Source organism: Chaetodon auriga, chromosome 17 (genome assembly GCF_051107435.1).
Source record: "Chaetodon auriga isolate fChaAug3 chromosome 17, fChaAug3.hap1, whole genome shotgun sequence".
Taxonomy (NCBI): domain Eukaryota; kingdom Metazoa; phylum Chordata; class Actinopteri; order Chaetodontiformes; family Chaetodontidae; genus Chaetodon; species Chaetodon auriga.
The window spans coordinates 11,189,186-11,216,324 of record NC_135090.1 but is presented as its reverse complement, the minus strand read 5'-3'; the positions used below and the strand labels follow the sequence as shown (position 1 = coordinate 11,216,324).

The 27,139-nt window shown below is 43.0% G+C and overlaps 2 protein-coding genes across 5 annotated transcripts; one reads left to right on the top strand and one right to left on the bottom strand.

The window, feature by feature from the left end:
• Nucleotides 1–3,128: 3,128 nt before the first annotated feature.
• On the top strand, nt 3,129–25,436 carry snx13 (sorting nexin 13). Of its 4 annotated transcripts, none has more exons than XM_076754596.1 (25): nt 3,129–3,286; nt 13,427–13,539; nt 13,675–13,777; nt 13,966–14,055; nt 16,210–16,331; nt 16,428–16,546; nt 16,817–16,921; nt 17,057–17,145; nt 17,482–17,565; nt 17,702–17,840; nt 17,984–18,072; nt 18,256–18,355; nt 18,772–18,965; nt 19,157–19,261; nt 19,468–19,638; nt 19,766–19,835; nt 20,493–20,635; nt 20,778–20,885; nt 20,984–21,094; nt 21,277–21,438; nt 21,720–21,791; nt 21,903–22,048; nt 22,306–22,374; nt 22,458–22,570; nt 22,780–25,436. In XM_076754596.1, exons 1-25 carry the CDS (start codon nt 3,275–3,277, stop codon nt 23,013–23,015), a joined length of 2,865 nt encoding a protein of 954 aa, XP_076610711.1. In that variant the 5' UTR covers nt 3,129–3,274; the 3' UTR covers nt 23,016–25,436. The 4 variants fall into 4 exon arrangements, with proteins under 4 accessions (XP_076610711.1, XP_076610710.1, XP_076610709.1 ...); XM_076754595.1 differs by having other exon boundaries at nt 3,153–3,286; nt 20,457–20,635; XM_076754594.1 differs by lacking the exon at nt 3,129–3,286 and adding an exon at nt 3,528–3,643.
• Nucleotides 25,437–26,220: 784 nt separating this feature from the next.
• LOC143335515 (distal membrane-arm assembly complex protein 1-like) lies at nt 26,221–27,010 on the bottom strand. Its single transcript, XM_076754994.1, has 2 exons — nt 26,578–27,010; nt 26,221–26,485 (listed from the first exon to the last, which is right to left on the bottom strand). Exons 1-2 carry the CDS (start codon nt 26,786–26,788, stop codon nt 26,421–26,423), a joined length of 276 nt encoding a protein of 91 aa, XP_076611109.1. The 5' UTR covers nt 26,789–27,010; the 3' UTR covers nt 26,221–26,420.
• Nucleotides 27,011–27,139: the final 129 nt, after the last annotated feature.

Genomic DNA, 27,139 nt, shown 5'->3' with positions numbered 1-27,139 from the left:
AGTTAAAGAATGTCATAGTACAACAAAAATGTGTACTTATAAAGTGTATTTCCTTCATCATTAAATTGGCTGTCACATTCCACCTCCTGACCTCTGAACTGTGACACACAGGTCCTCCTCCTCCAGGCCAAACCACCATGGACACCATGCCTCAGGTCACTCATTGGTTTACTAAGCAGGGCAAAGGACTGTGATACATCTAGAAAAACAGACAAATTCATTCTGAGTTGACATATGGTCGTTCAATTAATCAAACAGGTTGATATTATGGCATAAAATTGCACTAAAAGTAGCCAAAAAGCCCTCAAAAAGCAAAAAAAATACATTAAAATAACATCTTAGTATTGACCAAGACATAGCTCACACTGGTGGAGAGCACAGTCCCACAAAGAGAGAAGAAAATATGGTATCATATGCATGACACATCACAGTCTCAATCAAGAGACACCACTAACCAAAAGTCAGTACAAACCACAGCAGGCCTGAAGCATATGCAGACGAGGCAGCTGCTTAGGGCCCTGCAGACCACATAGAAGAACCCCCATCATTAGGGAGGGATCATTTAATGGCCAGTGTGGACAGCAGGAATGATTACAGCAAGCAAAGACCGCTTCACTGAGTGGTGTTTCGAGACAGACTAGAAAAATTGTGAACCTGTTGTGGTCTTTTGAGTGTCAAGTACTCCCTTTCTGTTTGTTAAAAGGTGGCTGTAAAAAGGTAGCGTTTTTTTCCTTGATGAGTTCTGAAGCAGCGGCTGTTATCGCCTTGAATTCAGTCCATTACAATGTATCTGAACCACAGCAGAATAAACGGCCTTATAAATGTCTCAAACCACTCCTGACTTGCAACGTACTGTAATCCTCCTCTCGGCTGTCAGGTAGCGTGCGCTTAGGGGCAAATACTTCGTAAAATATTTCTAAATATGCTGCTTCCAGTCGAGCTTTGGAGGTTGAAATAAGGAGACAGGGCAAGGAGGAAACTGTGTGTGACTTACGTCTGCTCTTACTATTTCCATTTTGTCTCATCTTTGGATGGTTGCTGCATCACCTTTTTATCATATGCGTTAGTGGTTTTTATATGTGCTGTGTACTTCAAATCTTCTCACTTTGCGATTTGTTGCCAGACTTTTGGCCATAGGGATGTTTTATTCTATAACAGACCTCAAATACCCCTCAGTATCTCATGTATGATCATTGTTGTGCTTTTGTGCTCTCCTTTGAATGGATTCTGGGATGTTTTTCCAACTCGTCGTCTGAGACATTCCACTAATACTTCTTTTTGACCATCTGCTCAGTCCAGTAAGAGTTTATAACAGATTGCTATTGACCTCTAGTGGTAAAGGTACAACACTGCAGGTCAGACTCCTTGACTTAGTGACGTCTGTGCAGTCTATAAAAACACCTTTCTTTGGAGAGCTTTTGAGAATTTCAGAGGTTTGATCACAGCGAGAATGTAAATGTCTTTGTTGTAGTGATTTTTTAAAAGCCAGGCACACGGTGCAATGATGATCACACCTGCAAAACAAGTTGATCAACATGCCACTGTTATCTTATTTCCTGCATTTGAGCAATCACTTTACCTGAACCTTGATGAATTCATAGAACTGAAAGAAAAGACCAGTAAGCTTGTCATGGGTTTGTAACTTGTAAAGGGTGGGAGTACTTTTGTGCCTTGCCTGTGTGTTTCTGTGTGTGTGACAGACTGATGGAGAAAGAAGAAGAAAGATAGAAGGAAATAGAAACACAAGAAACGTGAGAAGGCAGGGGAGTTCCCTCCTGTGTGCACCTGGGTGTGAAGAATGGGCAGGCTGGTGAGTGCGCTCAGCTCTTCTGCACATAGAGGAGCCAGAGACTTTATTTAGCTTCATCCTTGCCTGCTGTGTGACGCAGCCTGGGCTCCGTCCACCTGGAGACAGGTGTCATGACCCAGAACAACACAGAGATCTTTTGTAACTAACAACCCTTTTCAGTCACTCTAGGACTCTTTGTCTCTGCCTCTTTATTTCCATCTCCATCTTCCTGCTCTGTCCTCACCAGGAAGTGTAAGGTATAGCTCAGGTTAATGACGGTGCCATTGGGGCAATGAATTATGTATTATCACAAGATTTGCAGATAGCCACTGGTCAACCATGTGATCAGACTGCACTCTGGTCTTTTTTAATGCAATCTTCTAAAAATTCAATTTGAAATATGATAGATAAACAACAAGAAATATATTGTGCAGGATTTACTTTCATATATTAAGTAATCTTAAAGACATTTAAAATTTATATTTTTTGTGTTTAATAAACACCAAAGATTGCAATAAAACAACTAATACCATCGGTATGATCAAAGTGGCTTCAATAATTCCTAAAATATTTACAGTGTTGCATTCTTTAAAAAGATGAGTTTATCTTTCTGTTGAGCAGAATACATAAATATCAGACAAGTCAGGAAATTTTGCTGCATGGAGTTGCAGTTTATATTTAGAAGAATCTCAGGGTGAACTTCTTTAACTTTCCTAAGAATGAAGTGTTTGTAGGTAATCAGTCAAACATTCTTCCAACCAAAGCACAAAAAAGACCTCAAAGAGAGTTTTCCTGAAGGGCTGAGTTTATTTTGAGAATGAATGACCCATTTTATCAGAATCGGATTTATTATATGGGAGGGTTTTCACATACAAGGAATTTGCCTTGATATTTTGGTGCATAATTTAAAAACATAGGCCAACAGGAAATAAAAAGTCTGCAAAAATGATGAATCATAAATAGATAAAAAATACAATAGAAGCTAAAATAAATCGAAAATATGCAGTATCTATAGATTTTTTTTATCGAAAGGGGCTGCACAGTGTTTGAAACGAAGAAGTAATGTGCAAAACATCGGCAAAGGAATGTGCAAATATTCGTAGTATTAAGTATAGAGAATATGTGCAATATGTAGGGCTAGTAATCCACTGCACAATGACTTTTTTCACGGTGGTAAACCTGTGTGAAATATATCATAAATCGATAAAGTACTCCTGTATTTGGGTCAGTCAATCGTGATTATCGCTGCATTTGTGTCCGTCAATCAGTCACGGGTGTGTTTCTGCGTCATCGCTCCCAGCCAATCGCGTGGCGACGTCCAGAAACGGGGCACCGAAGGAATAAACCTGGCAAACATGGCGACGCTCCGAAGAGAGTACGGAGATTGGAAATACGACCGTTTTTAACCGAGAAAATAACCTCCTCCTCGCATGTTACAATGTGTTGGGGTTAGCCAGTGCCACCGCACGCACAGCCTTTTAGACAATGTTTGCAGAGGTAAGTTAACGCCGGTGAAATAGACGCGTGTATCGTTACAGTAGTTTGTTTTCCAGTGATAGGCATTGCTAGTTAGCCTGTAGCAGCTAGCGCCTTAGCGTTAGCCCCACAGGTAAACACACAGCCTGACAGGGAGAGGACGGGGCACCGTCGCTGTGTTTCTAGAAAAGCTGTCTGCTATAAGTGGCAGTCAGCCCTGGATTACACAGTTAACGCTAAGTTAATACGATGAGCCTAGGATATCCGCATTGTCAACACCGTGCTGGAATTAGCTCGACACAGGCAATGTCGGTAGTATGCGTTTAGATTATGAGTAACGTCCCTCAACAGCGAATTTCCACATCACAACCAATACAGGTGAGCTGGGCGTTAGCTGTTTGAACAACGAGGGGGACTAAGGCCAAATGTTAAAGACGAAAGAAAATTGTTAAATTGGTATTAGCAAGGTTGAACCCAGTTGAGGACTGACGTTACTGCTCATCAAACTGTTTTCTCTGTTGTTAACGTTAGCTAACATGTTGATATCAAGCATATTAAACGGTGACAGCTAATTGCCGGCATGATTGTGTCGCGGCATTTCCTTCTCATTTTACTTTTAATTCATTGTAACGTTATACACATGTATACACAGCTGTCCGATGGGGATGTTTGCAGTGGCATTCAGTTGCCAGTCTGTCAGTCTGAATAGCTCCCTTCTCCTGTCAGACACACACTACTGGGCTAACACAGGCTTGCTTTAAAATATTAATAGGGTGTTCCGAGTCCATTGTTGCTGGTCAGTTGTTATGAAGATTACGCTTCAGCTTTGTGATCAGTCAGCCTGACAAGCTTTTTTTAGTGACATGTGCTGACATTGTAGTTTTGCTACAGATCTCACGTGATGTAGTTTCTCAATGCAAGCTGGTTAACCAATAGATGGACTACTGACCATAACACCTGCTGACAAGCAAGCAGTCTACACTGTCCACCTCACCTGAGCGGCAGGTGACCTTACCACATCTAGGCCCCTCCCCAGCAGTTTAAGAACAGGTTTAGCCTCAGTAATGAGGCTTTAGCTGGCACTGCACTATTCGGCATGTCTGACAGCGAGCACTGATTTCTGTGTAATGTGCAGTCATTTGTTAAACTAGAGATTTGTAGCTTTTTTTTTTTTTTTGCAAAATGTTGTTCCTTTCTAACCTCTGGTCTGAAGTAAATTATGGGCTTGTATTGGAGTATCCTGTGATAAGTTTTGGTTTCACATCAGCTTCGTAGTGCCATCTTTAATGGGGTTTCCACATGTGACGTCAGAAATGCCACCATAGCTGTCGCAACTTACTTGCAGTTTTAATAGATCATCATTGTCATCATAATCATTAAAGGTCTTACGTCAGAGGCTATTGCCTCTCTGCTAATAAGCCACTCACTTCATTCTGTCTGACTACCCTCTGACTGCTTCACCTCCTTGGTTTTGTCCCAGACTTTCAGTAAAATTGTATATATGATAGTCAGTTATTTGCTTTCTGCTGCAATGAGTGTTTTTGGGTCATTTGATTTTAACTGCATGCGTGCACAGTAAGTTATAATGTAAATCGTGCTCTGCTGTGTTGTAGCTCTACTGCTCATTAGATAGTATGATGAAGTTGAGCTGTAGACATTGCCATGGGCTGTTTTCTTTCTGACTGTGATTAACTTTTTAAGCAAATGATTGGCCCACATAACTTGATGAGCACACCTTTGTACACTGAGTTAGTTTGATGTAAGGGGATGTGAGTGCATTGTGTGTTTATCCACAGACGCACAAAGTTATCTCAGTGCTTTTCACCTCTGGCTAAATCCTGTTAAGGTGTCTTAATCAAAGCTTGGTGGACATTAAGGCCAGCACGCTGTCACAGCATGCCTTTTTGTGATCTAGAACACCTCTCCCTCCTCTCTTCAGTCAATAGGTTGCCTTGTCGAGTATGCTGACATCTTTCAAGAACAAAGTGTAAGTAATTGTATCCAGATATATCCACAATATGTCTAGGCCATACTGGCCTAGTTGACCTAGTAGTTGGTTGGGATCTTAGGTAAAACTCCAAATATGCCCACCTAGAGAAGCTTCTCTCTGAGAAGAAGTAGCAGGGGGGTGGCTGACTTCACCCTCCTCAGGGTTGTGGGGTTTATCAGTATCAAACTACAGCTCAAGGGAGCTGGCCCTATCAGATCGGACAGAAAAATAGGGGAACAAAATAGTGCTCAGCCAGAGAGCTAAAGAATGGATGGCTAATTGATGCCTCACCTTGGCCACAGACTCTTCTTGTGGACTGCATGTTCTACAGCTGGGTGACAGATCAAAGGAAAAAAACAACAGCATGTGTCTTCATAATTTGCTAGGCCACCACAAACTACCAGAAACGTGTTGTACAAGTGTCTGGAATTCTACTAAAGAGATAAACACCACTCCTCCAAAAGATATTCACTGATTTGATGTTTTGATCATCGAGTGTTTTACACATCAGTCCAAAGCATCTGTGTTTCTCCACTCATTCATTCAGATTGTTTCTGCAATTCGTCACCCATACTGTATGTGTTTATATGTATCCATGACTTCAGAAAGTCTAGTACTTCCTTGCACCATCACATTTCTTCTTAGTTACAGCTGTCAACCTATGATCAGATCATCCAAGATGCATTACAGTGCAACATGCGAGCAGGGGCAAAGATAATAGTCCATTCAAGGTGTTGATCATAAACTGTCCTTTTGCTCTCTGTCGTTTTTATCCCCACTGTATGCCTACTGTAAATGGATGTCAGTGCGGAATACCTAATATGTGCAGTACATATACTTTCACATAACCCACTTGTTTCATTTTAACTGGTGCTTCAAATCTGTGGGAGGTAAAGTAGTCTGCTGGTCAAACCACAGCTTCTCTTTGCTTACAGAAGAAGAGCAGTTTGCCAAATTATCTCAAGTTATATTTTTTCCGATGAGAAGTGCTTTGTTCATTATGAGCTTGTTGGCCTGTTGAAGAGTGGAGTCATGCTGGCCTTGTCTGCTCGCCTGCTCTACTCATGTAATGTTGAACTAGTTCAATTAATGTTGGCTAAAAGGCTTGTTAGTAGGGGATTGCTCAGCACAGGATTTGAATTAGCAAGCAGCTAGAATTGTACACTGTATCTGCTCTGCTGATTGTGTTGTTTGTCCGTGTGGGCTGTCAGTGGTTTGACAGTGGAAGGCTGACCGCCTTCAGTTGACAGAAGAGGTTAGACATGCTGGTTAGATTTCAACCAACCTGCGGATAAGACAATATACTAAGGCGGGTCACATGTTACTGTCACTTTCTAAATGTAAACAAAAGGTGAAAAAGTGAAGTCCAGCATTAGACCCTGTTATCAGGAGCATTTGATTGATACGCCCCCTTTCAAGGCACATACTCACAAGAATTAAATTACAAACTAAACTTTAATGCTTTCTGAAAGATTTGTTTATGTCTCCTTATAATCCTGACAAGTGTCATTTTTAAATGAATGGCAACATGAGACATTTTTTTTTGTCCTCTCCACAAGCTAGCCATCATTACTGGAGTAATTTTTGAGCACACAATTTCACTTCTAGAGTATACTGTTCTCATCAGTGTCCAATGTAAGATGTTTTCCCCACTGGCCCACTTGGCCAGTAGATCGGAGTTTTACTGGCCCCTTGCATGGTTTATTTTCACTGGCCTAGGAGCCAAGGAAAAAACATGCAAATTATTATTCATTTATTTTTTGTTATTTAATAATTTATTCTAACATTTCAGTGAGTATGGGCAGATAGAACAGTGAGAGAAAGAACATAATGGCATTTGTTTGCAAGACATTGTTGAGTGACCTGCAAATGCAACCCAGCAGACTAATTACAATTGCTCGCTCACTCACTCTGTCTCGGGCTCTCTCTCTCTCTCTCTCTCTCTCTCTCTCTCTCTCTCTCTCTCTCTCTCTCTCTCTCTCTCTCTCACACACACACACTAAGAAGACATTTTAATCCTTCCCTAACACTGTAAGGTGTTCAGTAAATATTTACATTTTAATGTAGTCAAAGAGTAAAGTACAGTACATTGTAGGGAGGATGCTGTTACTATTATTATTGTTACTGTTGTTATTAGTCTTTTCCTAATGTGAATGGCATCTTTAATCGTGAGGGAGTCCATAAACTTGGCAAGGATGGGTACAATGAATCAAACACACCCTTCCAGGCACTTTGTGTTTAGGAAGTAGCTGACAACACTGTCATCTGATGCCACTTACAGGCCATGGAAGTCCCATCGCTTGTTTAGACTGCTGTCTGCTGTTTGAACAAAACTGAACACTATGAAACATCACGACTTATTTTTACTTGGGAGATTCGTGCAAGAAACAACTGCCTACCAAATACCTACAGCACTCGATATTAGTCAGCTACAGTAAAAACTGACGTGAGCTAGCGTTGGTGTTAGCTCAGTACCAGTCACTGAGCAGTGAGTGGCTGAAACAGAAAAGTCTGTGCTGGGCCAAAACACAGTGAAACCCGTGATAAGCAATGTATGAGCAGTGTGTCTGTTGTGTTGACCTGAAATTAACAACTCTAGATGTGTATTCTTGCTAAAAACAAACCTCATAGCAGATCAGAAACAGCAGCAGTGGCTACAGGCAGAGAGGACAGTATGCACGGAGTATTTTGAAATTTTTATAGTAGTACCAGACACTAAACTCAGAAGCCTCAGAAGTTACTGTCACATCACTGTTTAGCTCAAAGCAGCTGGCTACACGGCTAGTTAGCCAGTACATCTGATGCTGTCTCATATTAGGGATAGACTGGGTCTAAACACTGTAATCTATGAGCAGATTTACAGTTGTTCTGATCTTTAATTTACCAGCTTTCTCTGCATAAACTTTTACGACCCCAGGCCATCAGTTATGTCAGACCCTGCATTCTAGAGATTTAATCCTACAGCTAATATGGTAGCTCTTTCTCTTAGAGTGGTCCTGGTGGATGAGGCTAGCATGATCAGCCAGCCCCACTCACTTTCACTCTCTCTCAGGCATTAACCATGGATCTCCCACAGGAGAGCTTTAATGGGCCGAGTTAACCTCTTGCCCAGTGGCCACACTGATCGCACCTTACGTCTAAGCACTTGTGGACTTGCGCATGGGTCACAAAAATAGCAATATCCACCCTTGAGCAGTTCTTCTCACGCGTGTGTTTCTGGTACAGTGCAGTATGTTGCGCCAGGAAATCTGAAATCACCAAGACACTGATAAGTGGCTGGGTTTGCATGTCTGAATGTGCCTAGAGTCAAGGACGTTCACTAGTGGAGTGGTCCTCAAGAACGTCATGTGTCTATGTGGCAATGCTTTAAACATTAAGATTATGTGCAGTTCAATTTGCTCCTTCTCATTGTAAGTTTGTGTTTGAGAGCAAAGGGACAGATGAAAACATGAGTCGATATATTGATGTCACAATAAAGTCAAGAAGTAGCAAAGTAATGCACATTTCTGAAGATATTTTAGTTTTGCTGTAAAGTGGAATGAACAATGAATGTGCCTCTACTTGACCCTTGGCCCTTATTGTAACACAACAAACGAATCGGTGGTCGATGAGCTGATTAAATACATTTCTATATGTTTTTGAACAACACACTTAACAGCATTTGTGTCTCTCTTCATGTGCTGACATCTTGTTCAGTATTGTTACGCTCATGGTTGTGTGTGTCTGAGTTGTGTAAGGAATTGCCTAGATGTTCAGATGTGTGCATTCCCAATAGGCTTGGGTGTTAATCACTGGAACAGATGGTTCATGTTTAAAACCCTGTGTAAGCTGTACTGACTCAAGAGTGCCGGTTATCATCTGTCCTACAGAGCCAAGCCTCCACAGCCTCATCACACAGCCTGACTGATAGCCTCCACATTCACTGCTGCTCACTGACACCATTGACGTCAGACTGGACTTACGTTACCCATTTGAACTACATTCAAATACTTTCTCAGGGAATGGTTGCCTGTAGTAGAGTGGACTGTGTGCTCTTGGATCCTTCTCAAGGTCTGTGTTGTTCACTGGAGAGGTTCAATGAGCAGTTGCTGCTCCAGGTTAACCCACAGTCACAAGACATTATCATCACACTGTTATTGTGTGTGTGCACGTGCGTGTGTATGTGTAAGATAGTCGCCTGTTAGCATGTAGCTTAGGCCTGGTGGTAATAATTGCGTCAGTGATGACTGAGCTGCAGAAGGCTTCTCAACATTGGAGCAACTACCTTTTCGGTGATTACTGTGTGGGTGAAAGGTAAACAGAGTGTGTGTTACTACAGGCCAAGCTGTTCATCAAGGTTTGCATTAAAGTCATTACCTAGAGTCTAATTTGGTTTTCTTGTCAATGGTGACGACATTATAGCTGATAACGGTGTTATTTTTGTCTTGGAAGTGTCAGAGTTCAGGACACTGATAGTCAAAGAGTGTAGCAGAGTATGAATGGCTTTGTGAATAGCATTCCTTTGTATTTCTACCACTCCTAGCTCAACTGTAATAACAGTCTTCTTCTTTGGCCAGCTTTATTCTCCTCCCGTAGTCCTAACCCTGCTATTAGTGACTTTGTCCCAGCCAGTTATGACTTGAAAAAGGGGGGTAGTCTGGCCAGTCTGTGCACATTCTGCAGCCGGGACACCAGTGTGTTCACATGCACTCGTGGTTATAGTCAGCTTTGTGCAATAGCCTGATTTCTTCAACTTCATGTGCCCGGTTTTCTTAATATGGATAGAGGATTTAGAGAAATTTAACACAGCTACATTTCTACAGGGAGACCTGATCTTGGCCATGTAGTATGTACTAAAGATTTTCTTTGTTTTGTTTTGTTTTTCAATGCAAAATATTCGTAAGATTGAAATAAACGAGTATAAATAAGCAGTTTTCTATAAATATGGGCTCCCTGACATCACTCCAGATGATTCAGCAAAAAAGAAAAACTCTTCAGTCTGCAAGTTCTTACATAACTAATAAAATTAAAATATGTCAACCTTAGTTCAAAATATGGTAGCGGGTAGCCGAGAGAAGTCATGACTCAAGATTTACATGCAAATGAGGGTTTCAGAGTAATTGCAGCATCGTGAACATGTTCTGTTTCCTGCCCTAACCTGATTTCTTCCATAACCAGGTTTCTAAACTGAAGTGCGTCATATATTCCAAGCCATTCTCAGAGATGCTATTGTTCTATTACTGTAGTGACACATATGTTTAAAAACCAGTTTTGCTGTCGTTGCTGTCTCGGCCTATACTCTTGACGTGGCTTGGTCTGTCTCACAGCAGTTTGGTTTACATTAACAGATAAAGTCCGGGGTCCTCAGTGGGTCCTCGCTGACAGCCATCAGCATCAGCTTTTAATTTTTCCAGTGTGCTGTGTAATCAGCTGGTCCTCAGCTGGTGTGGTGACTGGGCATGTCACAAGCTGATTACTTTAGAGATGAAATACCTGCAACATGCTGTACCATGTTAAGCCCGCCCACTGCCATACTCGGAGCATTTGGTGGGTCAACCACTAATCTCTTTGCTACTGATACTTGGTGTGAGCTGCATTTGGAGTGGAAAAAAAAAAGGAAACTTAATCAAGACATCATAGTCATGGGACATGCATGGGCGCTTTGGCAGGAGCTCAGCACTGCCTCTAGATTTTCATAATGTATAAAATTGATGTTCTGATTTTAGTGAAATGCAGTTACTAAACACGGTCCTACATAGTAGGCTTATGCAGCAACCCATGTTCAGTGGTCCTTTCTCCTGAATTTTCTGAGGCATTTTCGAGTAACATATAATGTTGTGGATTTTCATGTTGGTAGAGCCACAGGTCGCAGAGATTCCTGTTGGACTGACCACATTCCCTCGCAGTGGTTTGCCTAGCATTGATTCTAAATAGCCTCCCTGTGTGTTGTGTTCAGTCTATACATTGTAAGCAGGCTGGCCCATGTGTCTGAATGTGACACAGTTGGCAGCCATTCTAATGTGTGTTATCCGATTGTCCATAGCTGGCTGTCTCAGACAGAACATTGTCTTGGTGTCCTGAGGAAGCTGTGTCTGTCCCTATCTGGGGCTCCATCACTGGGGCTGCTTATCTAAGGAACTCTAGTATGAATGTAGGGCAGCCAAAGATGATCGCAGCAGATCATCATGGTGTCTGTCGGTGACTCCATCTAATGGCTCCGCAGTCAGAGTGTGACCAATACAGTGTGGGAGTTTTTCACGTTTAACCACATCTGTGGACATACCTGCACGTTCCACATTACCTCATGACACTGGATATGTTACAGCACTTTGCTAAGGTTTGCATGGCCTGGTTTCATTAGTCCAGCTTGCATCTGTAATGGCGACGCTGTTTCTAAATGACCTCAAAGTGAGTTTGGCCTTTCTGCACTGCAATTTCTTGTTACTTATCAGCCAAGGCATACACCGATACATATCGCACACATACCCGGTGCAGGCAGATCCATGTACTGTATGCGCAAAAGAGCCCCTATCTTATCATATGTAATGTGAAAGAGGTCACTTTCAGGTTTAAAAACCCTCAGCCTGCTTTGAGCTGACCTAAGTGAGCGGTTAGCCCTGCTGTTTGTGTGGACTGTTCTCGGACTCACGTATTGAGCGGTTAAAGGTCACATTTAAGTTTTGTGGTGTTTGATAACTGCAATAATTGAATCCGTAACTTGGCCTTGTAGTATGGGACTGAAAAAAAGCCTGCTAGAGTAACTTATGTGGAAAACTGGGACACAGAGTTGCTAGCTGGAAACAAGAGCTTTGTTTCCTGCACTGACAATAACAGGAAAGCCATAGGATGCGACACACGAGTATGCGCACACACACACACACACACACACACACACACACACACACACACAGTCTACTCCTGATACTCTGACACACCACTGTGTATGTCTTTTTAAATAATCTTTTCCTGTGCTGACATCTAAAGTGTAGAATAGTGTTTTTTCTGCTCCGTATATGATGTCATTGTACTGTGCAATTGTTTAATCACGTGATTTAGTGTGTATCGGAGTGCTGCTGATTTATTGTTATCCTCCCATCACAATGGAGTGAGCATTCAAGCCCAAACAGTTTTATGTTGTGTGTTGATGATGGTACCTTGAAACATGAAAGTAGATATACTTGGCATTTAGTCTTACTCTGCATCTGTCATTCGGTCTGTCAAACTGTGTATATGTATCCAGATAAGAGAAATCTTACTTGTAAATGCATTATGACAGGAATGTGATCAGATTTGCCTGACCACATCTGGAGGTAGACAGATTTTTTTTTTTACATCTTAGCTAGGTGTAAATGCAATCTGTACAATGTGCTGGCATTCATACACAATATAACACTGAAAGAGACACAGCTCTGACTACCGAGTATACTGTATATCTATTCTGTGCCATGAAAGCGTCAAAACACTTGTTATTCGATAGAAATGTGAGAAAAATTAAAAGCAGCGCAGGTGGAAGATTAATGGTATACAGTAAGAAATAACTGTGGGCAAAGTCTGTACAGCTGATCTGCTGTTAACAGGCCACTTAATTTATGTAGTCCCAGATAGGGGTGGGCGATATGGCTGGCAATAGTATGTATCACTGCATAGTAATTGTTATGTAAACTCAACAGAGAAATGGTTTAAAATAAGCTGATCATACTTCATCACATTTTATTTATTATTTCAACTGCCTCACATAAGACAGCACTTGAGTTTAAAAACAAAAGACTGCTAACAGTAAAACTAACTATCTTTTAAAATTGTCATATCATGTGAGGACGTTGCAAACAGCTGGATTGCTACATCACGCTGCCCGTCCCAAATACATAGCAGAGACCCGAAAGCCGTTTTCTCATATGAACTCAGGACAGTGTTTTGCTTTGTAGGACAGAGATCTGATCTCAGTGAGGCAAATGAGAAGCCATTAAAAACATGTATATAAGTGTAAAGACAGAAGCAAGATCGGGGTGTTTATCATTCAGATACAGATCCCATTTTAACACCAGGTGTAAATAAGGTGTCAGCGATAGAAGATGAAAGTGTCTTGATCAGCCGTAGGGAGGGAGTCGTTCCTCTCACCAGCTTTAATGATCTTCAGACTGTTTAGCTGCATGGAGTATTTAACTGGTGTTTTGTGTTTGTGTGTGTTCCAGGCCAGTCTGTCCATCTGGGGATGGGGGGGTCTTGGAGTCGTGCTGTTCCTCGTCACTTTTGGACCCTTTGCCATATTCTACCTGGCTTTTTATATCTTCTGCTTCATTGGAGGGTGAGCAGGAAGACCTCGTAACCGTTCATCATGTCTTTAAATAAGCACGCTGTCTCACATTAACCCCAGCAGTCTGCGCAGGAGCCTGATTGATCAGTTTTTAGCTGTCCTCTCATTCTCACTTCTGTTTTCCAGGGGCTTTGCGGTCACTCTGCTCTATGGAAAAATCAACTCAGAGAAACACCTGGAAAAGTGCGAGCACTCTTACTTGCCACCCACACAAATTGGTATACTGAAGGTAAAGGCACGCTTAAACACACGCACGCATTTTCTCGCCGACACAAACGAACAAATAAGTTGTTAGAGAAGTTGCTTTGTTGATGAAGTCCTGTGGTCAGTTACCGTGCAGACGTTTTCACTGATTTGATTTGATCTCACGTTTCACTGCCGCTCTCATCTCTCTGTGTTTCTTTTTGTCTCCTGCAGACATTGGATGAGATGAGACTGGAGATGAAGCCTATTAAGATTGACAGGAGACTGACTGGCTCCAGTTTCATAGATGAACCACTACAACAGGTGCGTGCGCGTGTGTGTGTATGTGTGTGTATGTGTGTGTATGTGTCCGGGATTTCCTGTGTCAGAGCTTCACCAGCAGAATATTTGTGCCTGTGCCAATCAAGCTGGGGAAACATGAAGTAATAAAGTTGCATGAAAAGGTATCACACATGACCAGTGTTCTGTCTTGATAATGATTTTATACTTTCCTGTTAAAGAACACATTGTTCATTTACACTTAGTTTCTAGTTTATTAGGCACACCCAGCTAAAACTTATGCAGCCTAATAAAACAATAAATCCAACGTCATGAAGGTCCTGCTGTTCAGTTTTTGTTGAAACTGTTTTAAAGCAGTGTTGGTTCAACTTTATGATGGTGTTGGATTTATAGTTGCTATACAATTATCAGGGCAAATGTTATGAACTGTATAGGACTGACTTTGACTGTTGGTGTTGATGTTCCCACTGTTCCCTTCACTCAGAAATGAGGCAGTATAGCTGAGTGATTGGTCATAAAAAGCACTGCACGGGTGATAATGGGGCAACAACTCAAGAGAGAAGATAACGGGATTGTGACTGGGTGACAGATACTAACAGTCCAGACTTTTTGGACACTGGCCCGCTTAAGTCACAGTCTGACCCATCAGCCGGCCCAGGTCAGCAACTTAACAGCCTCGAGACATGAAGTAGTCATCACTGTCAGCCACTGCATGACCCCCTAAAGCCTAAAGTGTCTCACAGTCACAGGAAGTCGGTTCCCTCTGCCTCGTGTCATCGGATTAGTCCTGAGCAGGGTGTCTGTCAGATGATTGCTGGATTTTGGCTGGTATTTTTCCATCAAATGAAAATATAATCAACTAAAAAAATATGCCTTCTAAGTAAATGAAGTAATAGTTTCATTGAATTACAGCATGTTGCTGGTGCACACACAGAATAATTTTCCATCAGCACTGAATGAAGAGTTCGATCACTCATAACTATATAATTGTTTTATGTTGGCTATTTTCTTATTTTTGTCCTCATGCTGGTATTTGATCACTGTAATTATCCCTACATTTTCTGTAGGAATCAAACTACTGTGTCTACAAAACAATAATTAAATCTTGTCTAGAGTACTTAAGGCACATACGTAGATGATGTGCTTGTGTGGGCTTCTAAAAGCTTTTCCGGCATCCTGCCCAGAAGAGCCGTGTCTTACTTTTCAGTTGTAACAGAAAGTGGAAGTGAAAGTTTCCGTGCCGTTAAAGTGTCATGGTCTCACCAACACTTTTGTCATCATGTGGCTTGAGTAAAAGGAAAACACTCTTTCAGCACTGACATATTTTCACTCTCTGGCTGTTAGTCTGCTGGTAATTGACTCAGAACGTTTTTCAGCTTAACACATTCGTAAATAGATCCTCCAAATGATGGTTCACCCGTCTGTCAGCAGTGCACACAGGGAAGATGAGCTCAGTGGCTGTTGTCACTGCTCACAGGTTTTTATCCCACCACACCCTGCGGTTGCAACACTTCAAACAGAAAACCAGCTTTTAGCATGTTTTCCTCAGTAGAGCAGCGTGGCCGGCAGAGATAAGTGCAGACACAGCAGTTTGTGATGGTCAGATGACACTAACTGCTCCTCTCTGGTGCCTCTGTGCTGCCTTCCTCATCAGGAATGCGCACTAATCATTTCAGCGGCATGTGAACCTTGAGATCTCGCACAGCTGAATGTGACATCATGTAAGCCGGCGTCATGCTCCCTGAAAGACATTGATTTTTCTGGCACATTCTTTTTTCTCATATGCTTTCACATTAAAAAAGCTCATGATGAAATCCTCCCTCTGCAGCTCATACAGCAGCAGCGTGCACTGACCATGACATTGATTCATGTGTTAGCTTGATTTAATCATGTTACTCAGAGGCCAACTAAATGACTGATTTACTCAGGATTCCAAGGCCTGAATAGCCCAGTAATCTGTTTTCTGTGTGTTTGTCCCAGACACTGAGAGTCAACAGATCTTGATAACATTTCAAAGAAGATTTATTTACCCATCTCGCACTCAAATCTTGTGCAGCATTTAATTAGCGTGCTCCTCAATCCCTTTCGTTTATTTTTACCCCTCCATTTCAGCTCATTGGGGATGTCTTTACTGAATTTTTGTTCTATTTTCTCCTCCATATTTCTTTGTCTGTGCAGGTGATCCAGTTTGCTCTGAGAGACTACATCCAGTACTGGTACTACACTCTGAGCGAGGACGAGTCCTTCTTACTGGAGATCAGACAGACGCTGCAGAATGCCCTCGTCCAGTTCTCTACAAGGTAAAAGTCTGGTCTGATATCGAATTTGTTCTTGTACTTTTGTTAACTTTTATTTTTCAAATTTTTTCATTGTTTGTGTGTGTTTTCTGTACCAAGGTCCAAAGAGGTGGACTGGCAGCCTTACTTCACCACCCGCCTGGTGGATGACTTTGCCACCCATTTACGTGTCTTTAGAAAAGCCCAGGATCGCCTCGCCGACAGAGAGGACAAGCAGCGTAAGCAGACACGTTCATACACACCTGCCTTTTCACCCACAGCGCTCATTAATATGTTTGGCACGTCTCCTCAGTCGATTCGGCTCGACTTTAACAATGATTGTGGTTATGTAGTTCTGAGTTTAATCAGAGTTTGGTGGTCCCTTCATGGGCGACACAAGAAGATATGATTACATTTGTGTCACAGACAAATTCTTCCATAAAGTCAGATGATGATAATTTTGACATTAGTGGTGATGATGATGATGAAAAAGGGTGATGTCTGAACAGGGGACATAACGGAGGAGCTGCTGGACTCCTTCTTTGAGGCCGAGGTGGAGATGGAGAGGAAGATTTGTCGAGACGTGGTGTGCACTTCACACAAGGATGAAGAAGGTACGAAGAAGGTACAGGCATGCAGCTCAGCAGCATGCCTGGCCTTACCGTTCACATTGTCATGAAGAGCTCCCACAGATGTGGGACAGTTTGATTCTGCAGCGAGCGATAAACTAAACATGCCGTGTCTGTCAGGTTTTCTTCGAGACTTGTGTGAGCTGCTTCTGTATCTGTTACTACCTCCTGGAGATTTCCACAACAAGAACATGAGATACTTCCTGAGGGTGAGTGCACAGAAGATAAACACTCTCACTTACACAGTGTGGCAGATGATCACAGCATACGTGACTTCACTGGTCTCAGATACAAATATGAGGCCCAAAATCAGATACTCAGTCACACAATATGTCATACAACCTGTGTTGAGCCACCAGCCAAATGCTGCTGCCACTTTGGCTGCCAGCCAGCCATGAGTATTGTTTTCCAACAACACAATGCTTCTGAATGGACTAGCCTGCAGTACCAGACCATGTAGGTGTGTTTTTGGTTGTTTAGTTGTTATGAGTGCACCTAAAAATGCACTTTGATTGTTTTTTGGTTCGGTTTGTTTTTTTTAAAAGGAGGTGCTGGCTCGTGGTGTGCTGCTTCCTCTAATCAACCAGCTGAGCGACCCAGACTACATCAACCAGTTTGTCATCTGGATGGTGAGAGCTGACACTCGCATACCTCCTACCTTTTAGCCATCATCTGAGCTGTTCTTTGAAAATGATATGAAACTATCCAAGAAGGCGAATGAAATCGGGCATAAACGTTGTGCATGTGTTTTTGTGCTTTGTATAGATCCGGGACTCCAGCTGTAACTATGAAGCCTTCATGAACATCCTGAAGCTGACAGACAAGCCTGCTGAGCTGGAGGCTGTCAAGGACAAGGTGCTGGAGGAGCTGCAGTACCTGCGCTCCCTGGACACCGCTGGAGATGGTGGGCACTCAGTTTTTCCTCGTTGACGTACAGAAGCACGCACACAAAGCAAATTTGTCGTGAGACTAGGAAAGCACAAAGCACATACGTTCAGTTTTGCTTTCCTCTGCTCCCTTGATGTCTTTGTCTCTCTGTCCCCATAGACATCAATGTGATCAAGAACCAGATTAACAGTCTTCTGTTTGTGAAGAAGGTGTGTGAGACCAGGATCCAGAGACTACAGTCTGGCAAGGTGAGAAATGCTGCACAACCTTTGTAGTGCTTACACTGGAGGATCCAATAAAAGTTTACATTACCATTTGTTAATGCGGGGGGGAAATATTGTCTCTAAGTATCAGCTGCGATTGCTAAACATTTTATGTGTGTACCAGACTTTGCTCATCCTTTTGTGTCCTGCTTATCCTGTGTTTTGTAGGAGGTGGATGCCTTGAAGCTGGCAGTCAACTTTGGCAAGCTGTGTGTTATCCCACTGGATCACATCCTCATCCACAACATAGCCCTGCAGTTCTTCATGGGTAATTCCGGAAACGCGTCATCACATACACCATGCCAAACGTCACTGTAGTCGTCCCAAGGCCTTAATCCTGAACATTTTCTGTTAATCATCTTTGGCTGGTTCTGTCTTTATAGCATTTGTGCTGCTTAAAAAAATTTAATTACATTTTTTCTTTTTAATGAATATGTTTGGATCGCCAAAACTCCAAAATTGTAGCCAATCAAAGTTTAAAAAGGCCATAATATCTAACTAACTAACCAAGAGTGCAACAGTAGCTGGATCTTTAGCTACAGTATCACCAGACAGCACAAATGGCACCAAAATACCAAGTGCTACATTCTAAAGTCACTGGTCTGCTGCCTGTGTGTGTATCTGTAACCAAAGTGTCACAGACACCATGTGGACCAAATGTTGTGTGTGTGTGTGTCGATCCAGACTTCATGCAGGCAGCGGGAGCCCAGGCAGAGCTGTTCTTCTGGCTCACTGTGGAGGGCTACAGGGTGACAGCACAGCAGCAGCTGGAGGCCATGCAGGGCTGGCAGAAAGATGGCAAGAAGCAGCCCAGCGCCACCAAGGGGCTGCTGAAGGCAGCTGCACTGGGAGTTTATGAACAATACCTCTCTGACAAGGTAGGAGGCGTGTCGAGATCACACCAGTGTTTCAAGGCAAAAGTCAATTCAGCCATAAAGGAGATTAACCTGAAATTGAAATGTTTTGATCTCTCAGAAGATTTGATCATAGTGCTTTCCTGTAACGTTTTGGTAAATGACACACGAATATGGGAAAGTACTCACTGACGTCTGTCTGCTCTTTTTTCCAGGCGTCCCCCAAGGTGCAGGTGGACGAGGCGTCAGTAATAAAACTAGGGGAGAAGCTCCAGAAAGACGACCCCACGCCAGAAATATTTGATGAAATCCAGAGAAAGGTATGTTTTGTCTGTATATGAGGGGATTTTTCAGACCATGACAAAGCTCTTAGTTGCATCGCTGTTACTATCTGTGCTTGCAAAGACACCACTTTTTCTGCTCTGACTGTACAGTGCTCTCTTATTTTTTTTTAGATATATATATGTGCTGCCTTGGCTCTGTTTTCCCCCTTTGAACAAATTGTTTCACACGTATTTTACCCCAGGTGTATGACATGATGCTACGTGATGAGCGCTACTACCCCTCCTTCAAGCAGAGTCCTCTCTATGTGCGCATGCTGGCCGAGCTTGACATGTTGAAAGAGCCGAGCTACCGGGGATCTGATGACGGCGATGGAGAGTCCTTCAACGGCTCCCCCACAGGGAGCATAAACCTAGTAAGTCTTCTTGTTATTGCAGAGCTCAGAAAAACGCTGAGGCAGAGGCACATCTCGCACTGCCTTTGTTGCCCGTGTGTTATTGTTAGCAAACTGTTCGATGATAAAGTTTTCCTTGTGATTTCAGTCTTTGGACGACTTGTCCAACTCCTGCCATGATGAATCTATGCACCTACATGCCTTCATCTCAGACACAGGTACAAACACACACACACACACACACACACACAGAGTCATAAATACACTGTTTTTGTCAGTGTTATTATAATAATGTCTAAATGCGTTTCGCTGTGTGTTTTCTTTTTGCTTGGTTGTGAAATTTCTTCTAGATTCTGGCAAGTTGTGTATGCATGTCAGGTTTAAAAACACTTTGTTTGACTTTCACTCGGTGTGGGATTTGGGTGTTGTAACCGCTCATGTCGAGGTTGTGTGAATTTGTCGAGTACATTGGGTATCTGCCAGCCCCTATTTGTCCCTCCCTGCATGTTTTTTCTTTCAACGTTTGACCTCCTTCATTCATCATGTCTGCTGTGCCACTTCACACTGTTCCAGTATTCTTTATTTCTTTCATTCCATCACCTTTACTGGTTTTCTGTTCTTGCTTTTTCCTTCCTTGTCCCTCTCTCTCCCTTCCTGTCATTCTGTCTGCCTTTTATCACACTCCCACACCCTCTGCCCTGCACTCATTCTTGCTCTTCCTCCCCCTCACCCTTTGAACCCGCACACGCTTTTCTTTCTTTTCCCTCCTTTCTTTTTCTGCCTTCATCCACCCCCTCATCCTCCATTCCCATTTTGGATGTATTTCCGGGGCGGGGTAGCTGACGCTTGTCTCCCCGGCTTCTGGGGTGCTGCAGGGGTTTGCAACGACCACGGTAAGACCTACGCACTCTACGCCATCACTGTGTTCAGACGCAGCCAAGACGGCAGCGAGGACTGCTGGAAGACATATCGCCGCTACTCGGACTTCCATGACTTCCATATGAGGATCACTGAACAGGTGTGTGTGTGTGAGCTGTAACGTTTGTGTACCAGCTCTTCAGGAGTCTTAGAAGAAAATCAACATTAGTGTTAAAACATGGAGCAATATCTTGTGAACCTGGTCGTCTCATTCTCTTTGTTGCGTGTTTATTGTGCTTTAGTTTGAGAACCTGGCGTCGATCCTCAAGCTGCCAGGGAAAAAGACCTTCAACAACATGGACAGAGACTTCTTGGAGAAGAGAAAAAAAGACCTCAATGCTTACCTACAGGTAACAGTTTTACACGTTAGCGTCAACTAGTCTGAATGCCTTTATTGCCTTGCATCATGTTGTGGAGTATATCAGTAACCTGTGTGTGTGTGTTCCAGTTGCTGCTCAACCCAGAGATGGTGAAGGCCTGTCCAACTCTGATTCCTTATGTGTATGACTTCCTCGAGAACAAGGCCTACAGCAAGGGCAAAGGAGAGTTTGCACGCAAGGTCACTACATCTTTTTCAAGTGTTTCAGTATCATTCAATTATTACCAAATAACTGGATCATGTGTATAGTTAAGATTTTGGTATGTTTGCACATGTGAATACAGAGATGTGCTGTACAGATGGCTGGATCGTGACTGGTTTTATAAAACACATTTTCTCCGTTTCTTTTATCCGCCCATCAGATAGACACATTTGTAAATCCTCTGAGGAGCTCCATGAGAAACGTGTCCAACGCAGTGAAGGCCCTGCCAGACAGTCTGGCTGAGGGCATGACCAAGGTGTCTGATAACATGGGCCGCATGTCAGAAAGACTGGGCCAGGACATTAAACAGTCCATACTCAAGGTAACACCATCACATAGTGCAAGTGCAATGCATCCTCACGATGGAAAGCAAAACACTTGATTTTGTTGTAGTGTGAAAGTGTTTTTTTTTTCTGTTTGCTAGTATCATGGTGTGTTCGCTTTGAATCTACACATTGGGCTGTAGTTATAATGAATAGACTTGTGTTTGCCCCTGTAGCCTCTCTCCAACTGTGAATAACCCACAGCCCTCTTTTCCTCACTTTCGACTGGTGAGTTCATCCAACATCTGACCATCCAGCATCCTCTTTTTTTGTTCCCCAGGTGCCTCCACTCCTCCCCAAGTCTGACATCGACCCTGAACACTGTCGAGTGTCGGCTCAGCTCGATGACAATGTGAGTCGATGGGCATGTTGTGGAATTGCTGTCTCATTTCTTCTAATTCCTTTGGATTTTCTGTTCTTATTTAAGTAAAATGAACATTCATCTGTTTGTTTGTGCGTCCAGGTGGATGATAACATCCCACTGAGGGTAATGCTGCTGCTGATGGACGAGGTGTTTGACCTGAAGGAGAAAAACCAGTGGCTGCGCAGGAACATTAAGAACCTGCTGCAGCAGCTCATCAGGGCCACATATGGAGACACCATCAACAGGTCAGAGAGTCGACTGAATACAGTCCTCACATCCAGGGGAAATACAGGCACATATGCAGCAAGCATGCACCAATCAAACTGCTTCCACCTGAGCAAACAGCAAAACAAGATTAACGTCCACAGATCACAGCATGTGCGCACATACTTAAACTGAACACAAGCGCGTGTGTGTTCAGAGCACCAGAAAATCTCTCAGAAGTCAAAACAAAGCAGTGACGACACGCGCAACCTGAATCATGGCTCCCCTGTCTCTGCAGGAAAATTGTGGATCACGTGGACTACTTGACCTCACCAGAGCAGGTTGCAGAATACGTGAAGAAGTTCAGGTAAACCCTCCTCTTTTTCTTCCAAATAACTCTGATTGGTCAGGAGAACTGTAGGAGAACCCTCAGTCGCTCTGTCTGTATAGGGATTCCTACTGGCCCAACGGTATTCTGGCTGAGACGCCGCCCCGTCGGGACAAGAGCATCCGCATGAGAACACGTGTAGCTGCCAAGACCAGCCTCCTGGGCATCATGCCAGGTAGAAACACACACAAATGCACACGCACACACGCCCTTAATCTAGGTATCACCCAGCCCTGTTTGGGACTGCTTCATCCACTTACTCCTCATCCTTGAGGCCTTCTCTCTTGTACAACTGAAACATCCAATCCGGTCAAGCTTGTGTGGCTTGTGCAGGAGTTTGTGCACCCTCCTGACCTCTCCGCCATATTTCTCTCCCTACCACAGACGAGCTGAAGCACATCATCGGAGCGGACACCACGAGAAAGGGCATACTCCGCGTCTTCGACATGTTTCAGTACCAACCCATGAACCGTCGGCTAGTCTACGTTTTCCTGGAGGGCTTCTTGGAGACGATGTTCCCCCAGTACAAATTCCCCGAGCTGTTTGTCAAGCTGCACTCCCGCTCACCGCGCATCCACAGATACAACCAGAAACTCAAATCCTCCTCGCTCAAGAGGTGACAGGAGAGGACAGACGGCAACGGGACATGGGCCGACTAGACACAGACTGTAGAGCTGAGAGTGAGAGTGGGGGGCTTGATGTGAATGTTGAGGTATATCTCTCTGGGTGTGCGTGTGTGTGTGAGATTTCTGCCCTGCCACTCCCCTCACACTTTTCAGTGAAAACACTCCAATTATCCAGCCGATCACTTCTGTGTAGACAGAACTGAAGGATGAACAACACACTCTGCCCTCCTCTCACTCTGTGACACACACACACATGCGCAGACACAAATCCTGTCATTTGCACCAAGAATGAACATGGCAGTCTTTTAGTTTTAATATTATCCTCCTCCTTATTGGACTTTTTACTTGTGTTTAGCTTTATCCTGGGCCAGTCAATGCTGCTTTCTCGTGGTCCAGAGAGCAGACCACAAATACTGTATTGTTTTTAAACTGCAGGAGTAGATAGCATAGACCCACACCTTGCCTTACCTTCCCGCTTCTGTCTTCTGGCCGGCACAGTCTACCATCTCAGTGACCAGGCCCCTCAGCTGTAGTCAAAACTTTACCCTCATGCTGTAGACATTAAATCTGCAAAAGCTGCACACTTGCTAACATGTAAATGATGTTTTGTTTTCATAGCAACCAAATACGTCAATAGCACTGGGTTGAAAAGGCGCTGTTTTTAAAATGTGACTGAACAAACGTGGGTCGAAAAGGATTACTCAGATTTTTATAGTCCGCATTTTTTCTAGGCTCAACGCTTCTCGTGATTTTTTTTTTTTCTTTGCAAAGTATTAATCATCCGCACACCCATGGCCACATCCCCTTTAATGCTACTGTCATGACCTGTGACGACCAAAGCTCATGCTGTTCCATACGTGTGTGTGCGCACTGGTTTGATGTCAGGATGCTCTGAACATTACTGTGCTTCATGTTGTCAGTCATGTGAGGAAGGAGAACACAAAGCTGACCTTTGATGACCTGAAAGGCGAAGCTGTGAGGACACACTGAGGCGTGTTCTAGTTATGGGAGGCTCAGCTCTGGCTGTCCAAGCGCGCCATCAAAGAATGTACTCTATGGTCTAGTCTGTATTTGGCTTGTGTAGAATTTTGTGTGAGTGCGCGTGTGTGTGTGTGTGTGTGTGTGTGTGTGTGTGTGCGCGTGTGTGTGCGTGTGTGCTAGCACGAAGATGCAACCCTCTCCAGTCAGAAACTGTGCCAGTGTGAGCTAGTGAACCAGCCTTAAAACTATATACAGTATATACTGACCAAGAGACGCACGCTAGAGGTAGCTCTCCTTCGCACGATTGAACGTAACAAGGAAATCAAGATAGAGATATGGAGATATATCCCTAATCACTTTTATTCAGAGAAAATGTCTTTAATTTTGTGCAATATTTTTTTTTCTTTTAATGCATGTGCATTTTGAATCATTGTATACTGAAAAAAAAGGTAATTCATATTGTTTTAATAGTAGAGAACATGAAAGAAGTTTCCCCACAGATTACTTCTGATCCCAACAACTTAACATTCCGTTGTTGTAAAAGTACAATTGTTTATTTTACAGACTTGTTTTATAAGTCTGAGGTTTTTTTTTTTTGTTTTGTTTTTGGTGTGTGGGGGACATTTTCCACTTACCCCTCGCCCGCTCGTACAGAATCTGTTTTGGGTGAGGACTGGGCAGCGGTAGGGGGTTTTCGGTGTCGCAGCCTGATGATTAGCTCGTTGGGCTATAGCTAGGTTAGCGGCGGCCTCGAACAAATGCTTCTTTTTAACTCATAAGTGGCGTTTTATGCATTTGAGCCTGTTCTGTTGAGTGTGAACAGACCTTTGATGTTAGGAACTGACAGGAGAGCCATGTCCTGTGACCAATGGAATCACTGCTAATGAGCACTTAACGTAGCACCTGTGGGAGGGCCGCTCCCATTGGCTGGATGGAGTCCCATTCTGCTGCAGTCACTGGATGGAACTCCCTCGTCTGCTTTGATTCGCTTGCACTGAGCAGCCCCGGTGGTCTCTGGCTGAGCAGGAGGACATGAACTGGAGCCTCTCTTACTGGGAGGCGAATATTTTGTCCCCACAGTGGAGGAGGAGGTGTCACCTTTAACTTTCTGCACACCTCTCTGTACAGAAAGGCTTGTCTTTTTTTTTTTTTTTTTTTTTAACCCCAGTATTTATGATAATCTATGATAATGAAAATTGTGCATATCTGTGTACAGTATGTGTTAATAGTGTGCCTAAATGTACTGTCAACTCTATTTTCATATTTTTCTTTAACCTAAAAAAAAAAACATCAATCAGAATGTCATGATCATTTTACGTGACTGAAAATGACTTAAGGGTGTTTTTTTTGCATCATGCTTATCAAACTCTTCCTTGTGAGCAGTTGTGCTCAGATCAGTATAACACTAATAAAAGGTAACTCAGACTAACTGACCAACGGTGTGTTTGCTGTCTTCAGTGGGTTTGCATGCTGCGTTTAGGGTTTGTAAAGAGTTGCAGGAGACAATGAAAACACTACTGATGCTAAAGGTTCACCAGTTGAAGTCTGCTCTGAGAGTGCTGACGTTTCATATCAGGTAATGCATGTAGGAAGTGTTGTGTTACTGCTACTAATATCCAAAAATGAGTTCATTATATAGGCCTATTAAAGGAGCTATGACTGGTTTGTATCAGTATCACAGATGCATCTTCTTAGTGCAGAGCCAAAACAAGATAAAAACTGTTAAAGATAGCAATTAAACAACTAAAATACTCTTGTGCTTATGTTTTCTTTTGACTTTTGTCAGTTTGGAGACCCAAGCAAAAACTGACAAATGAATTTATTTTAAGTACTCTAGCGGGCGGCGGGCTCACCGTGCTCTGTTGAAACACTACATGTCAAATATATATGTAAAATAATGCTGTGGGATGAAGAGACAAAGTTAAATTTATTTTTAAAGCTTGTGTGCTGATCATGAAGCAAACTGCTGCTTCATTTTCTAATGAATCAGGGCGGCTCAGGGGGAATGTCCTGGTTTTGATAGCTTTATTGTGCATTCCCAAACTAAATAACTGAGTTTTTAAATAATAATTTTGCTACTGTCAAATACTCAGTCCTGATGATGCCTGAAGCAAGCTTTTGACTATAGGTATGAATGAAACGTTTCAAGAAATTGAAAAATGTTTGCATGCATAACATTTCAAGGATGAGTGAGATATCACCTTTTTGACGAAATATATGATCTTTGATTTATTTTTTTTATTTTTATTATTCAACCAATCAATAGCTTCCAGTGTTATCAGATGGTTGGTTCATCCACACAATGCTTGTCCTTTTATCTCCATTAATAGTGCAATCACAACAGAACCTTTCCACAGACTGGAGCAGCTTCACTGGCTCGGTATCATATTGTCCATTAGTATCTGCTGTCATGAGCTTTCATGTCTTCTTCTGCGCCTTTCCGACCGGATCAGCGATGACTACCATTCCCCATGCAGCCAAACCTGAAAGATAAACACAGGTGTGCATTTATTGTTTAAAAAGACGACAACACGTGATGTTACATCTATAAAGTCAGAGCATTGCACAAACTTACTTGCAGCAAATGTAATCTGTGCCACCGTCCCCATAGAGGTGGGTCCACCTTGTCGCATCGCTTTCCGGGCTGCGTTGAACACATACGCTGCGGACAGGATCAGGCCTCCGCCGGAGATGACCCGGCAGCTCCAGCAGCTCTTAAACATCTGGCTGGCTTTTGATACAGGGGCATCTGCTCCTCCTGATGGTGCCTCTGGTGCTGCTGACATTGTGTGTTACGACAGGGGGTGAGCTAATGCTACTGCTAATACACGTCCTGGTTAAAAACGAATGGCGATCCAGACAAAGACGAAGAAAATAACAAAATTCCGTTTTCATAAATCGTCTTCATGTAGTCAAATAATTCGTCCATCTGAAGAACAAAGTTTCTGGCGGAGTTTGTCTTAAGTCCGGATCATGCTGGCTGTAAAAGGGCAGCTTTGTGAAGTGGTTCCGGGTTGTGTACTCAGTGTTTCCTGCCATGCATTTTCAAAATAAAGGTTTTGTTTATGTCTTGGTCGCTCAGAGTGCTATGAGCTGTGTGCCTGTTCTCTTAATCTGAACTATCACTCCGCCCTGTC

Bases quoted from the DNA above. Each gene is read 5' to 3' on its own strand.
- snx13 (XM_076754593.1), top strand. From the start codon at position 3,596: ATGAGTAACGTCCCTCAACAGCGAATTTCCACATCACAACCAATACAG. The intron at 13,540-13,674 runs GTGAGCAGGAAG...TCTGTTTTCCAG, and splicing joins ATCTTCTGCTTCATTGGAGG to GGGCTTTGCGGTCACTCTGC. The intron at 19,262-19,467 runs GTATGTTTTGTC...ATTTTACCCCAG, and splicing joins TTGATGAAATCCAGAGAAAG to GTGTATGACATGATGCTACG.
- LOC143335515 (XM_076754994.1), bottom strand. From the start codon at position 26,788: ATGTCAGCAGCACCAGAGGCACCATCAGGAGGAGCAGATGCCCCTGTA. The intron at 26,486-26,577 runs GTAAGTTTGTGC...TTTATCTTTCAG, and splicing joins ACAGATTACATTTGCTGCAA to GTTTGGCTGCATGGGGAATG.